At 38.8% G+C, this 15,730-nt stretch overlaps 1 protein-coding gene and 1 non-coding gene across 2 annotated transcripts; one reads left to right on the top strand and one right to left on the bottom strand.

Moving 5' to 3' along the window:
• Window positions 1-3,163: 3,163 nt before the first annotated feature.
• LOC148548988 (small nucleolar RNA R71) lies at window positions 3,164-3,267 on the top strand. Its single transcript, XR_015897918.1, has one exon. It is a non-coding gene; the product is annotated as a small nucleolar RNA R71 (small nucleolar RNA).
• An 11,227-nt stretch (window positions 3,268-14,494) lies between these two features.
• LOC107611244 (uncharacterized) lies at window positions 14,495-15,197 on the bottom strand. Its single transcript, XM_016313195.1, has 2 exons — window positions 14,843-15,197; window positions 14,495-14,679 (listed from the first exon to the last, which is right to left on the bottom strand). The coding sequence occupies exons 1-2, from the start codon at window positions 15,195-15,197 to the stop codon at window positions 14,495-14,497; spliced, it is 540 nt and encodes a 179-aa protein (XP_016168681.1).
• Window positions 15,198-15,730: the final 533 nt, after the last annotated feature.

The following is a 15,730-nucleotide window of genomic DNA, read 5'->3' on the forward strand; positions in this document are numbered from 1 at the left end:
AACTTCACTATAAAAAATATGCACTGTTCAAGCATTCATTCAGAAAGCAGAAAGTATTGTCACCACATCAAAATCATTAAACTAATCTCAAGGATGAATTCGAAATTCATGTACTTCTTGTTCTTTTGCTTTTAGAACATTTTTCATTTAAGAAAGGTGAAGGATTCATGGAATTATTCATAGCTTTAAGACATAGACACTAGACACTAATGATCATGTAGTAAAAACACAAACATAGATAAACATAAAGCATAGAGAACGAAAACAGAAAAAAAATAAATAGACAAGGAGATTAAGGAATGGGTCCACCTTAGTGAGGGTGGCATCTTCTTCCTCTTGAAGAACCAATGGTGCTCTTGAGCTCCTCTATGTCTCTTCCTTGTCTTTGTTGCTCCTCCCTTAGTTGTCCCATTTTGGAACTTAATTCTCCTAGGGAGGTGTTAATTTGCTCCCAATAGTTTTGTGGAGGAAAGTGCATCCCTTGAGGTATCTCAGGGATTTCACGATGAGGAATTTTCTCATGCTCTTGTTGAGGTCCATGAGTGGGCTCTGTTATTTGCTCCATCCTTTTCTTAGTGATGGGCTTGTGAGATGAATCTCTCCATCTCTCGTGACTCGGATGTGGAAGCAATTGTCTTCCATTTCCTCTTTCTAGAGGTTTCTCCGGCCTTAGGTGCCATAAATGGTTATGGAAAAACAAAAAGCAATGCTTTTACCACACTAAACTTAAAAGGTTTGCTCGTCCTCAAGCAAAGAAGATAGAATGAAGGAGAAGAAGAAGAAAATGGAGGAGATGGAGGGAAAGGGTGAATTCGGCCAAGGGGGTATAAGGTGTTTGTGATGTGTGAAATTGAAGGAGTGATGAGGGGATATATATAAAAGTGGAGGGGGGGTTAGGTTCGTGTATTTGGGGTTGGGTTTGGGAGGGAAAAAGAGTTTTGAATTTGAAGGTAGGTGGTGTTTTAGGGAAAAGTGAATGAGGTGATTGGTGAAGGGTATTTGGGGGAAGAGTGTTATGAAAAGGTGTGAAGAAGAGAGAGTGAGTTGAGGTTGGTGGGGATCCTGTGGGGTCCACAGATCCTGAGGGGTCAAGGACTTAGCATCCCTGCTCCATTTAGGCATGGAGAACACCCTTAGAGTGCAATTCTGGCGTTAAACGCCAGTCTGGTGCCTATTTCTGGCGTTAAATGCCAGTTTGGTGCCCATTTCTGGCGTTAAACACCCAGAATGGTGCTAGACTGGGCGTTTAACGCCCATTCTGCTACTCTTACTGGCGTTTAAATGCCAGTAAGCTCTTCCTCCAGGGTGAGCTATTTTTAATGCTGTTTTTCATTCTGTTTTTGATTTTCAGTTGTTTTTGTGACTCTACATGATCATCAACCTAAAGAAAACATAAAATAACAATGGAAAATAAATAGATATAATTAAATAACATTGGGTTGCCTCCCAATAAGCGCTTCTTTAATGTCAATAGCTTGATAGTGAGCTTTCATGGAGCCTCACAGATAATCAGAGCAGGGTTGGGGCCTTTCAACACCAAACTTAGAGTTTAGTTGTGGCCTCCCAACACCAAACTTAGAGTTTGAATGTGGGGGTTTTGTTTGACTCTGTATTGAGAGAAGCTTTTCATGCTTCCTCTCCATGGTTACAGAAGGAGAACCTTGAGTCTTGAATACAAGGTAGTCCTCATTCAACTGAAGGACCAACTCTCCTCTGTCAACATCAATCACAGCTTTTGCTGTGGCTAGGAAAGGTCTGCCAAGGATGATGGATTCATCCTCATCCTTCTCAGTGTCCAGGATTATGAAATCAGCAGGGATGTAAAGGCCTTCAACCTTTACTAGTACGTCTTCTACTAGTCCATAAGCCTGTTTCATTGATTTGTCTGCCATCTCTAATGAGATTCTTGTAGCTTGTACCTCAAAGATTCCCAGTTTCTCTATTACAGAAAGTGGCATGAGGTTTATCCCTGACCCCAGGTCACACAGAGCCTTCTCAAAGGTCATGGTACCTATGGTACAAGGTATGAAGAATTTTTTGGGATCCGGTTTCTTCTGAGGTAATGTCTGCCTCATTAATGCATTCAGTTCATTGGTGAACAAGGGGGGTTCGTCCTCCCAAGTCTTAGTACCAATTAACTTGGCATTCAGCTTCATGATTGCTCCTAGATATTTAGCAACTTTCTCTTCAGGGGATGTCTTCATCCTCTTCAGAGGAAGAATATTCATCAGAGCTCATGAATGGCAGAAGAAAGTTCAATGGAATCTCTATGGTCTCTGTATGAGCCTCAGATTCCTTTGGTTCCTCAAAAGAAAACTCCTTTCTGTCCAGAGGACGTCCCATGAGGCTTTTCTCATTGGGACTCATGTTCTCCTCACTCTCTCCAGGTTCGGCCATGTTGGTCATGGTTATGGCCTTGCACTCTCTCTTGGGATTTTCTTCTGTATTGCTTGGGAAAGTACTGGGAGGAGTTTCAGTAATCTTCTTACTCAGCTGACCCACCTGTGCCTCTAAATTTCTAATGGAGGACCTTGTTTCATTCATGAAACTTAGTGTGATCTTAGATAGATCAGAGACTATGGTTGCCAGGCCAGAATGGCTCTGTTCAGAATTCTCTGTCTGCTGCTGAGAAGATGATGGAAAAGGCTTGCTATTGCTAAACCTATTTCTTCCACCATTATTATTGAAGCCTTGTTGAGGCTTCTGTCGGTCCTTCCATGAGAAATTTGGATGATTTCTCCATGAAGGATTATAGGTGTTTTTATAGGGTTCTCCCATGTAATTCACCTCTGCCATTGCAGGGTTCTCAGGATTATAAGCTTCTTCTTCAGAAGATGCTTCTTTAGTACTGTTAGATGTAGCTTGTAATCCATTCAGACTCTGAGAAATCATATTGACTTGCTGAGTCAATATTTTGTTCTGAGCCAATATGGCATTCAGAGTATCAATTTCAAGAACTCCCTTCTTCTGAGGCGTCCCATTGTTCACAGGACTCCTCTCAGAGGTGTACATAAACTGGTTATTTACAACCATTTCAATGAGTTCCTGAGCTTCTGCAGGGGTTTTTAGATGAAGAGATCCTCCTGCAGAATGGTCCAATGACATTTTTAACAACTCAGATAGACCATCATAGAATATATATATGATGCTCCATTATGGAAGCATGTCAGTAGGACACCTTTTGATCAATTGCTTATATCTTTCCCAAGCTTCATAGAGGGACTCACCTTTCTTCTGTCTGAAGGTTTGGATTTCCACTCTAAACTTACTCATCTTTTGAGGTGGAAAGAATTTGGCCAGGAAAGCACTGACCAGCTTTTCCCAAGAGTTCAGGCTTTCTTTGGGTTGTGAGTCCAACCATGTCCTAGCTCTGTCTCTTACAGCAAAAGGGAAAAGCATAAGTCTATAGACCTCGGGATCAACTCTATTGGTCTTGCCAGTCTCACAGATTTGCAAGAATTCAGCTAAGAACTAATGAGGATCTTCCAATGGAAGTCCATGAAACTTGTAATTCTGTTGCATTAGAGAAACTAATTGAGGCTTAAGCTCAAAGTTGTTTGCTCCAATAGCAGGAATTGAGATGCTTCTTCCATAGAAGTTAGAAGAGGGTGGAATAAAGTCACTAAGCATCTTCCTTGCATCTCCACCATTGTTATTGGGTTCGGCCATGTCTCCTTCTTTTTCAAAAATTTCTGTCAGGTCTTCTCCAGAGGGTTGTGCTTTAGCTTCTCTTAGTTTCCTCTTAAGAGTCCTTTCAGGTTCAAGATTAGCTTCAATAAGAATGTCTTTATCCCTGTTCCTGCTCATATGAAAAAGAAGAGAACAAAAAACAAGAGGAATCCTCTATGTCACAGTATAGAGATTCCTTTATGTGAGTAGAGGAAGAGAAGAGTAGAAGAATGAGAGGAGAAAAATTCGAACACAGAGAGAGGGAGAGGGTTCAAATTTTTAAGAAGCAGAGAGGTGTTAGTAAATAAATAAATAAATAGAAAGAGATGAGAGAGAGAGAATTTGAATTTAAATTAAATAAAAGGAAAATATTTTTGTTTTTATTTTAATTATTGGTTAGTATTCAAAAATTAAAAGGAGAATTAAAATTAAAATTAAAATTTAAAATAATTAGTTAATTAAGAAGAATTTTGAAAAAGTGGTGAGGAATTTTCAAAAATTAGAGAGAGAAAAGTAGTTAATTGAAAAAGATTTGAAAATCAATTTTGAAAAGATAAGAAGTTATAAAAGATTTTGAAATTAAGTTTTGAAAAAGATATGATTGAAATTTATTTTGAAAAAGATTTGAAAAAGAAATTTAAAAAGATTTTATTTTTGAAATTAAAGTTGATTACTTGACTAACAAGAAACAAAAAGATTTGATTTTAAAATTTAAAGATTGAAAATTAATAACTTAAAATTTAGAATCAATCACATTAATTGTTAGTAAAGATTTTGGAAAATATGAAATAAAAATAAGAAAAAAATTTTGAAAATCAATTTTTAAAATTTTTGAAAAAAAATTGAAAGAAAAATAAAAAAGATTTGATTTTTGGAAAGGTTTTGAAAAGATAGGATTTTTAAATTAAAAATTTGACTTGACTCATAAGAAACAACTAGATTTTTAAAACTTTTGACTTAATCAATCCAAATTTTTGAAATTTATGAGAAGAATAAGGGAAAAATATTTTTTTGATTTTTGAATTTTTAAAGAGGAGAGAGAAAAACATCAAAATGACTCAAAACATGAAAATTCAAGATCAAAACACATGATGCATGCAGAAACACTTTGAATGTCAAGATGAACACCAAGAACACTTTGAATGTCAAGATGAACACCAAGAACTTATTTTTGAAAATTTTTAGGAAAAGACACACATGCAAGACACCAAACTTAGAAATTTTCAATGTTTAGACACTCACAAATTGAAAATGCATATGAAAAACAAGAAAAGACACAAAACATGAAAATGCAAAGATCAAACAAAGAAGATCATCAAGAACAACTTGAAGATTATGAAGAACACCATGCATGAGTTTTCAAAAATTTTAAGAAAAATAAAAAAGATGCAATTGACACCAAACTTAAAAATTGACATTAGACTCAAACAAGAAACACAAATTTTTTTTGGTTTTTTAATGATTTTATTAATTTTTTTTGTATTTTTCAAAAATTATTTAGAAAAATAAAAATAAGGATTTCAGAATTTTTAATAAGAATTCTAGGAATTATGCAATGTTAGCTTAAAACTCCAGTTCAGGAATTAGACATGGCTTACTAGCTAGCCAAGCTCTCAGTGAAAGCTCCGGTCCAAAACACTAGACATGGCTAATGGCCAGCCAAGCTTCAGCATACAAATCAGACATACAACAGCTGATCTGATGGGAGTCCGAGGGCTCTTGCCATGATAAGTGGAAGTCTCAGTCCAAAAAAATTAGACATGTCTTAACAGCCAGCCAGACTTCAACAGATCATCATGAAACTCTAGAATTCATTCTTAAAATTTTGAAGACATAGAATAATTTATTTTAAATTTTTTTTGAAAATAAAAAGCTTAAAAATAAAATAAAATTACCTAATCTGAGCAACAAGATGAACCGTCAGTTGTCCAAACTCAAACAATCCCCGGCAACGGCGCCAAAAACTTGGTGCACGAAATTGTGATATCTGAAACGGCGCCAAAAACTTGGAACGCACGATTGTAATCTCAACTCCTTTTCACAACTCCGCACAACTAACCAGCAAGTGCACTGGGTTGTCCAAGTAATAAACCTTACGTGAGTAAGGGTCGATTTCACAGAGATTGTTGGCTTGAAGCAAGCTGTGGCCATCTTGTAAATCTCAGTCAGGCATATTCAAATGGTTATGAGGTTTTGCTAATTTAAAAGATAAATAAAACATAAAATAAGATAGAGATACTTATGTAATTCATTGATGAGAATTTTAGATAAGCGTATGGAGGTGCTTTGTTCCTTCTGGATCTCTGCCTTCCTACTGCCTTCATTCAATCATTCATACTCCTTTCCATGGCAAGCTGTATGTTGGGGGATCACCATTGTCAATGGCTACCGTCTGTCCTCTCAGTGAAAATGGTCCAAATGCACTGTCACCACACGGCTAATCATCTGTCGGTTCTCACTCATGTTGGAATAGGATCCATTGATCTTTTTGCGTTTGTCACTACGCCCAACACTCGCGAGTTTGAAGCTCGTCACAGTCATCCCATCCCAAATCCTACTCGAAATACCACAGATAAGGTTTAGACTTTCCAGATCTCAAGAATGGCCGCCAATAATTCTAGCTTATACCACGAAGACTCTAATCGTGAACCAGGAGGCTAAGAGATATGCATTCAAGCTTGTTTTCATGTAGAACAGAAGTGGTTGTCAGGAATGCGTTCATAGGTGAGAATGGTGATGAGTGTCACATAATCATCACATTCATCATGTTCTTGGGTGCGAATGAATATCTTAGAATAAGAATAAGCTTGAATTGAATAGAAAAACAATAGTACTTTGCATTAATTCATGAGGAACAGCAGAGCTCCACACCTTAATCTATGAGGTGTAGAAACTCCACCGTTGAAAATACATAAGTGATGAAGGTCCAGGCATGGCCGTGAGACCAGCCTCCAAAACGTGTACAATGGTAAAGTCTAAGGACTAAACGTCCAAAGATGATGATGATGATGATGATGATGATATAAAATAAATCATTAAAAGTAGTTTTTATACTAAACTAGTAGTTAAGGTTACAGAAAATGAGTAACTAAGTGCAGATAGTGCAGAAATCCACTTCCGGGACCCACTTGATGTGTGCTTGGGCTGAGCATTGAAGCTTTCACGTGTAGAGACTCTTCTTGGAGTTTAACTCCAGCTTGTAACTCAGTTCTGGCATTTAATGCCAGAATAGGGCAGGAAGTTGGCGTTTAAATGCCAGTTTGCATCGTCAAAACTCGAGCAAAGTATGGACTATTATATATTTCTAGAAAGCCCAAGATGTCTAATTTCCAACACAATTGAGAGCGCGCCAATTGGGCTTCTGTAGCTCCAAAAAATCCATTTCGAGTGTAGGGAGGTCAGAATCCAACAGCATCTGCAGTTCTTTTTCAGCCTCTGAATCAGATTTTTGCTCAGGTCCCTCAATTTCAGCCAGAAAATACCTGAAATCATAGAAAAACACACAAATTCATAGTAAAGTCCAGAAATGTGAATTTTTCTTGAAAACTAATAAAAATATACTAAAAAGTAGCTAGATCCTACTAAAAACTACCTAAAAACAATGCCAAAAAGCGTATAAATTATCCGCTCATCAATCTTATAAAGAAATGCATGGAGGTCTTTATGGATGATTTTAGTGTTTATGGTAATTCCTTTGATGTGTGCTTAGATAAATTAGCTAAGGTGCTAGAGAGATGTGTCAATACTAACCTTGTGTTGAATTTCAAAAAGTGTCATTTCATGGTGAAACAAGGCATAGTATTGGGACATATTGTCTCTAATGATAGAATTTCCATCGACCTGGCTAAGATTGAGATCATTTCTAGCTTGCCTTATCCCTCATCGGTGAGGAAGATCCATTCTTTCTTTGGCCATGCAGGATTTTACCGGAGGTTTATTAAGGTCTTTAGCAAAATTGCTTTACAACTTTCTAGATTGCTTCAAAAGGTTGTGAATTTTGACTTTGATGATGCTTGCAAGAAAACTTTTGATAGGCTAAAGGGAGCTTTGGCCATAGCTCCAATAATACGAGGCCCGAATTGGACCCTTCCATTCGAGATCATGTGTGTTGCCTCCAACTATGTTGTGGGTGCCGTGCTTGCTGGTGCAGGAAATTGAATTTCCCACAGCTTAATCGGCAAGTGCACCGGGACATCCAAGTAATACTTCAGATGAGTGAGGGTCGATCCCACGAGGATTGTCGGACTAAGCAAGCAATGGTTATCCTGTTGGACTTAGTCAGACAAATTAAAAAAGAGGTTTGGTGGGTTGTAAATTCATAAACAATAGCAAGGGAAATGAAGAAAGCAATAAACAGTTTCGTGTGAAAACAATGTGAGAAAACTGTTAAGGTTTCGAAGGTGTTTACTTTTTCCAGATTAAAATATCTTACCAACTATTTTAACAATGAATGATTCATTTTATGGAAAAGCATAAGTTTCTAAACCCTAATCTCTTAGCGATTTAGCCTCCTTTAACCTTCATCAACTGCCACTCTCGTGGTCACTTAGCTCAGATTAAAGGGTAAAGTTCAGAAAAACTAGTTTATACCACGAAGGCACTAATCACCTCAAACTGGCTGAATAGATGTTGCTTATCTCCATCAGTTTGTGTAATTATCCATCTAAGAGGAATGTTTTCAAGCTGTAGCTCAAGCGAGATAACTCTCTCGAGAATCACAAGAACTCATGTAGAAAAAGGTCATACTCTCGTTCTACACAGTTCATAAGATTAAAAACAAAAAAATCCTTAGAATTGAATCAATGATACACGAAAACATGTCTCTCAACAAATTTCCACCGGCAAGTGCACCATATTGTCGTCAAGCAAAAATTCACTATAGAGTGAGGTCGAATCCCACAGGGATTAATAGATTAAGCAATCAATGGTTAATTGATTTTCCTAGTTAGACAAGCAGATTGGAGTGATAAGCAGCAAGAAGTGTAAATAACAGAAAAGGAAAGTGCAACAATAAAGTGCAGAGAAGTAAAATGACAAGAAAAGTAAAGTGCTGGAATATAAAAGAGCAATAAAATACAGGAATGCAAGAAAGAAAAGTAACAGAAAGTAAATAACTAAAAAGAAAGAAAGAAAAGCATTAGGATCAAGATATATTGCATTCTTCGAATCAAGTTCATTCTTATCTCTTCCTCAATCAATGCATTCATTGATCTCCTTGCCAATCTTAAGTGATTGGATCCCAATTCCTTGGCAATCCAATCTCTCTAAGCATGAACAATTGCCCAATTCCTTGATCTAAGAGCTCATGGGAAGAGATGAAGTTTGGTCACTGATTATACCACACACATTCATAGATCAAAGTATTGGGAGGATTAAATGTCATAATATCCATCTAACCCCCAACCTAATCCAATGTGAGAAAGCATTTCTAGCATGGTTTATGTGATTTCTCTTCCAAGCCTATCACAAAAACCCAAGTACATTCAATTTCTCTTCAAAGATAATTGAATGCTTGAATAAAGACCGAAAGCTTTCTAGCAAAATCAAGATAAAAGATAGAGGAAGAAGAATAAAAACTACAATTGATCCATTAAATACAATAGAGCTCTCTAACCCAATGAAAAGAGTTAGTTGTTCATTGCTCTACTCAAACAGAAAAGAAAGAAAGTGCAGAAGAATAAAGAAGAAGATTGAAACTGGAATTGAAACTTTAAAGTTCATAATGGAAAGTTCAAATTAAAATGAAACTGCTACTAAGGAAAGAGAAGCAAAGGAAAGAAAGAAAAGTGTATGAAGGGTGTGTGTCAGGGGATGTGTATGCATGATTCTGGACTCCCCTCCAATCCAGAATGATTCCTCCAATCCAGCTACTACCTATATATAGGCTTACAAACTAAAATGAAAGAGCAAATTACAATTGAATTAAAATTCCTAATCTAGATGCTTCTTGTGCCTTAGATTGAGTGATGTTGATGGGCTCAGCTTGCTTGCATGATCCAGGGGTGTAATTGGGGCCTTTAGTGATGTTGCAGCGTTAAAAATTGCTCCCAGACCCTTCCTCAGCATTTTTGTCAACGTTGGCATGCAAACGTTGCTCCCAACGTTTTCCTGGTCACGCGTACGCGTGGCCCACGTGTATGCATGACCCTTGGTTGTTAACGTTTGAAATGAGCATTGGAGACAACATTGCTGGGCCAACGTTCTTCCCACGCGTGCGCGTGGGCGACGCGCACGCGTGGATTGTCAATTCTTCGCTTCTCATGCGTACATGTGGGTGACGCATACGCGTGGCTTGTCAATTTTTCCCTTCTGACGCGTACGCGTGGCCTCTGATTTTGCACTTCTCATGCGTACGCGTGGGCGACGCGTACGCGTGGCTATCGATTTTTCCAGGCTTCTTGTCGAGCACGTTGGGGGTAACGTTGGATCACCAACGTTCCCTCTAACGTTGCTTCTTCATTTTTTTCATACAGCGTTAGTTCATTTCCAACGTTTACTCCAACGTTGCCACCAACGTTGGCTCTCCATCTTTTTTTTCCTCTGCTTCTCTGCTTCTATTTTGCCTATCATCAAACAAATAAGTGTATCAAAGTAACATACAAGATAATCTTTACTATACTAAGTGTGCTAATAATGCTCAAAATCATAACTTCACTTAGGGTGATCTATTTCATCTTATTTACCCTGTATATTAACTAAAAATTCACCTATGCTTGAGATTTTGTTTTATGCAGAGATTTTTCATGCTTTGGCTCCTTTATCAACAAAATTTGTATAAAAACGAACTAAAATCTAGTGAAAAAGCATAGAAAAATAGGCCATGATGCCCTGGAATCAATCAAACATAAATTAAAATAGAAGAATAATAATCTTAATCCATAGAAATAAACAGAGCTCTTCACCTTAACCAAGAGATTTAGTTGCTCATAACTTACAGAGAAAATAGGATTCTGAAAACGTGCGGAAGAAAGAAGATCCTAAACCTAGGTGATCTTTTCTTTTAAATACTAACCTAGTTTGAAACGAAAATAAAATAAAATAATAAATTCTAAAACCTAAAAGATATTGATTGTAATTAAAAATTACAAAAAGAAAATAAAAATAAGCTAAGAGGTGCAAAATCTAATTGAGAAGCCCAAAGAGGTGTGAAATGGACTGCTGCTGGCATTTAACTCCAGAGATGGACATTAACCACCAAGGGGGGAGTACAAAGTTGTTGGCCTGTGTCCCCTGCTGGCGTGAAATGTCGGGTGGGCATTCAGCGCCCAGGGGGGATGCTAACAGCATTTTTCTTTTCAGCTCTAAACTCCGCCAAATTGCTCCGAATTTCACCTAAAATCATAAAAATTCAAGAAAAACTCAAAGTAATGTCCAAAGGTGATTTTTTTCACTAAAATCAAGTAAAAATAAATGAAATCTAATGAAAAACAATATAAAAAACCTAGAAAAAGGGTATAAGATGCTCACGCATCACAACAGCAAACTTAAACTATTGCTTGTCCTCAAGCAACCAATAACAATATAGAACCAAGAAGAGAAAATACACAAGACTTGATTGTCATTTATGCTCAGATCTAGTTACTGAGTAGGGCTAATGACATTCTATTTCTGAATAGCTTTGGCATTTCACTATCCTTTGAAGCTCAGAAATACTGATATCCTTCAGAACTAGGACTCGGATCATATTATTGATTCTCTTCTTTAGGCTCTAATTGATTCTTGAACACAACATTTCCTTTCTTTGGTACTTTGCACCTTGAGCCTAGCCGTGACTCTAAGTGTTTTATCTTCAAGCTTAACTTGAAATAGGAACACCACAAGCACTTAACTGGGGAACTCCTTGGGTTCGAATTTTTCTTTCTTTTTCTCCCAAACAGTAGTGCTCAGAGCCTTAGGCATACTCTGTAACAGAAATTGGTCATGACTTTAAGTGTCCAATCTCAAGGGTTACTTGACACTTTCACACCACAAGCATATGGTTAGGGACAACCACTCTTTTGAGCTTTAGATCAGTTTTGACCCTCCTAACCATTGATGCTCAAAGCCTTGGACCTTTTCTTTTGATTTCTCTTTTATTTTCAATTCTTTCTGCTGTTTATTTTGCCTTAAGAACCAATCTTTTTCTTGTTTCAAAGACTCAATAATACTTCTCTAAGTTCCTATTCCTCAAGAATCAAATGTTCTTAACCCCAAAATCAAATATGCACAGCTAATTCATACATTCAGAAACAGAAATAGTGTCACCACTTTAAAGTAACTAGAACACGCAATATATAACTCAGAACCTCATGCATTTCACGACTTCTTTTTCTTTAAACTTTAGTTTAAGCTCAGTGTACAATACATGAGACAATTTTTGAAAATAAACATAAAATACTGAAATAAATAACTAAACTAAAAGGCAAGGAAATTCCAATAGTAATCATGCAAACTCAGACAAGAAAACAGAAAATAGAATAAAACACTCAAAACAGACATAGGATAAAGGAAGGGGAGAATGAAACTAAACCACCTCAGTGATGGTGGCTGCTGCTCCCTCCGAAGAATCCTCTAGAGCGCTTAAGCTCAATTATGTCACACCCCTACCTCCTCTGCTCTTCCATCATCTGATGGAGGAGTGCAATGTGATCCTGATGCTCTAGCCTCAACTGATCAACTAATGATGTCGACTCCCCTAAAGATGTAGACAACTGGTCACAATAGTCATGGGGAGGAAAGTACATCTCCTAAGGCATCTCTGGAATATCTTGTGGAGGCGGTGGGACTGGCTCCTGCTGCTGTCCATGCCCGAACTCTTTAATCTTCTCCATGCCCCTCTTTGTGATTGGTCTCTCAATGCCAATCGAGGTATCTCCCTCAGTGTGAGCTCCAGCTGCTGCACATAGGCGGTAGATGAGATGAGGAAAAGCCAGTCTCATAGTGGTAGAGGACTTTTTAGCTACTCTATAAAACTCCTGAGGGATTACCTCATGTACCTCCACCTCGTTGCCAAGCATAATACAGTGAATAATCATTGCTCACTCGATTGTAATCTCAAAACGGTTACTTGTAGGGATGATAGAATATTGGATGAACTCTAACCATCTTCTAGCTATTGGCTTGAGGTCATGCCTACCTAGCTGGTATGGCTTGCCTCTAGAATCCCTCCTCCACCGAGCTTCGAGGAGGCAAATGTCAGCAAGAACTTGATCCAACTGCTGGTCAGTATTGACCCTTCGAGTGTATGAGTGAGGGTCCTCTCTGAATAGTGGTAACTATAGTGCCACCCTCACACTCTCCGAGCTGAAATCCAAGATGTGCCCTCTAACCATAGTGCGCCAATTATTTGGCTTCGGGGTTCACACCTCTTGCATGCTTTTATGTCACCCAAGCATTGGCATAGAATTCTCGTACCATCAACACTCCAACCTCAGTCACCAGGTTAGCCAAAACTTCCCAACGCCGTCTCAGAGTCTGCTGTAGGATCTCTGGGTACTCATCATCCTTCATATCGAAGGGGACCTCGGGAATCACCTTCTTCTTGTGCACTACCTCATAAAAGTGTGCCTCATGTGTCAGAGAGGAGAACCTAGTGAAATCCCAAGGATCGGATGCAGGGGCCTTCTCTTTCCTCTTCTTTGATGAGGATTCTTCTTTCTTGGGTGTCATGGAAGAAAAAGTGGAGAAGCAAAAAGTGGTGCGCACAACACTAAACTTAAAAACTTTGCTCGTCTTTGAGTAAAATAAAAATAAAAAATAAGAAAAAGAAAAGAAAATAGAAGAAAGAGATAGAAGAGAGTGGGGAGGGCTTTGGGCTTTGTGTGGGAAAAAGGGAAAAGTTGAATGAAAGTGGGTATGTGAAATGAAAGTAAGAAGGAAAGAGTAGTGTGAGATGTGGTGAAAATGGATGAAGTGAGGGGTATTTATAGGTAGGGGGTGAGGAGGTTTCCGTTATGGGGGGGTAGGGTGGGGGAATTGAATTTGAAAGTGGGTTGTTAGGAGGAGGGATTGAAGGGAAAGATGAGAGTGGATTAGGTAGGGTGGGAGGTTGGTTGAAGGAATATAAGGATTTAATGGAAGATAAGATGGATGAATGTGGATAGAAGAGTGGGAAGGGAGGAGAGAGAAAAAGGTGTTTGAATTGGTCAAAAGGTGGTTGGGGGTTGTAATTAACCAATGGCCAAAGAAGCTTCTTGAAATTTGAATCTGCCCACTTCTCGCCCCCTGGTTGTTTAACCCTGGGCTGGCGTTTAATGCCACCAGTGGGTCATCCATTTTTTTATTTCTCCTAGTGTTTAATGTCAGAAGTGGGCATGAAACTCCCTAGGGGGACCAAAACTTTGGTTTTGAAATGCTCCCTTTTGGACGTTAAACATCCAATGCCACTGCTCACCCCTGGGCGCTAAACATCGGGCTAGCGTTTGGCACCACCAAGGGGTCTCCTCCAGGGTGTGCTGTTTTCCTCCTACGTCTTCTTGTTCCTATTCGAAGTGCTATACATGATCACAAATGTTAAAAAATAAGGAAAACTATGAAAATCAATATAGAATAAAATAATGTGCAATCAAACTCAAATAAACTAAAATAGAACAAAAGAAAGTAAAAGGAACTAAAGGATACGTATGGTTGGGTTGCCTCCCAACAAGCGCTTCTTTACCGTCATTAGCTTGATGGACAACTCCTTTACGAAGGGTTATATGGGCTCAAATCTTCACCCCTCATTGTGAACTTCCTCCTTGTGCTCTCATGAATTAGTTTAACATGCTCCAGAGACAGGATTCTGTTCACAGTGTGTGGTATGACTGAACTTCTTGTGAAGACTACTCTCATCCCAGGAGAGAAGTCCTCAGTACGTAGGAATCTTTTTCTTCCTCAAGTCTTTGGGTACTTTCTTCTTGGGGCCTCCTCCATCATTAGTGGTCAGTGAATGCCCAACACCAAAATTAGGTTTGATGTCAGGGGTTACTGTATGGCTTTTCACCGAGTGAGAAGGTTTGACCACTGAGCTCTGCATGCTAGTACCACCTTTGTCTGAGAAAGGTTAAGGTTTTAAAATTTTGAACAGTAAATATTCCTCATGCATCCTCAGGTATAACTCTCCTCTCTCAACGTCAATTAGTGCTCTTGCTATGGCTAGAAATGGCTTTCCTAGGATGATGGAATTGTCTGTGTCCTCTCTCGTATCAAGTATCACAGTCTGCAAGGAGGTAAAGGCCTTTAACCTTTACTAAGACATTCTCCACCACTCCATATGCCCTTTCCAGGGACTTGTCCGCCATCTCCAGTGAGACTCTTGTAGGCTGCGCCTCTTGTATCCCCAGCTTCATCATCATAGAAAGAGGCATCAGATTTATGCTTGATCCAAGGTCGCACAATACCTTCTCAAATGTGTTGGTCCCTATGGTACAGAGAATCAGGAAGCTTCCGGGGTCCAGCAGTTTCAGAGGCAGCTTCTTCTGCACTAATACACTGCACTCCTCAGTCAGAACCACAGTTTCATTTCCCTTTAAGGCTGTCTTTTCAGAGAGTATGCTTTTTAAGCAGGCCATGTAGGGAGTCATCTTCTCCAATACCTCAATAAAGGAATATTGATATGCAAATTTTTAAAGTCTTTCAAGAATTGAGTTAGCTGCTCATCCTTGGTCTCCTCTTGCAGTGTCTGAGGGTGTTGTACTTTAGGCTCCTTCGCCACCACTGGGGCGTGCAATACTGTACTTCCAGTCTCCTCTTCCACCTTTTTCTCCTTTAATTTCTCATTAGCATGCATCTCTCTAGGTTCGGCCTCCTTGCTCATAATCAGGGTCTTTCACCCTTCTCTTGGATTTACCTCTGTATTACTTAGAAGAGTATTAGGAGGTTTCTCAGGTGTCCTCTTGCTCAACTGACCCACTTGTACTTTCAGGTTTCTAATTGAAGCTCTTGTCTCTTGCATAAAGCTGTGAGTGGTCTTGGAAAGTTCGGAGACTATTGTGGCCAAGTCAGAATTGTCTTAAGAGGGTCTTTGTTGTTGCTGAAAGGGGAGGAACTGCCTATTGTTAGACCTATTATGATTGGTTCCACCCTGATTATTGTGCAAGCCTTG

This window comes from Arachis ipaensis, chromosome B8 (genome assembly GCF_059453495.1).
Source record: "Arachis ipaensis isolate K30076 ecotype BB chromosome B8, ASM5945349v1, whole genome shotgun sequence".
NCBI lineage: Eukaryota > Viridiplantae > Streptophyta > Magnoliopsida > Fabales > Fabaceae > Arachis > Arachis ipaensis.

Excerpts from the sequence above, each read along its gene's own strand:
- LOC107611244 (XM_016313195.1), bottom strand. The coding sequence starts at position 15,197 with ATGGCCTGCTTAAAAAGCATACTCTCTGAAAAGACAGCCTTAAAGGGA. Across the intron at positions 14,680-14,842 it reads CCTTTACCTCCTTGCAGACT|ACAAAGGTGGTACTAGCATG; the intron begins GTGATACTTGAT and ends AACCTTTCTCAG.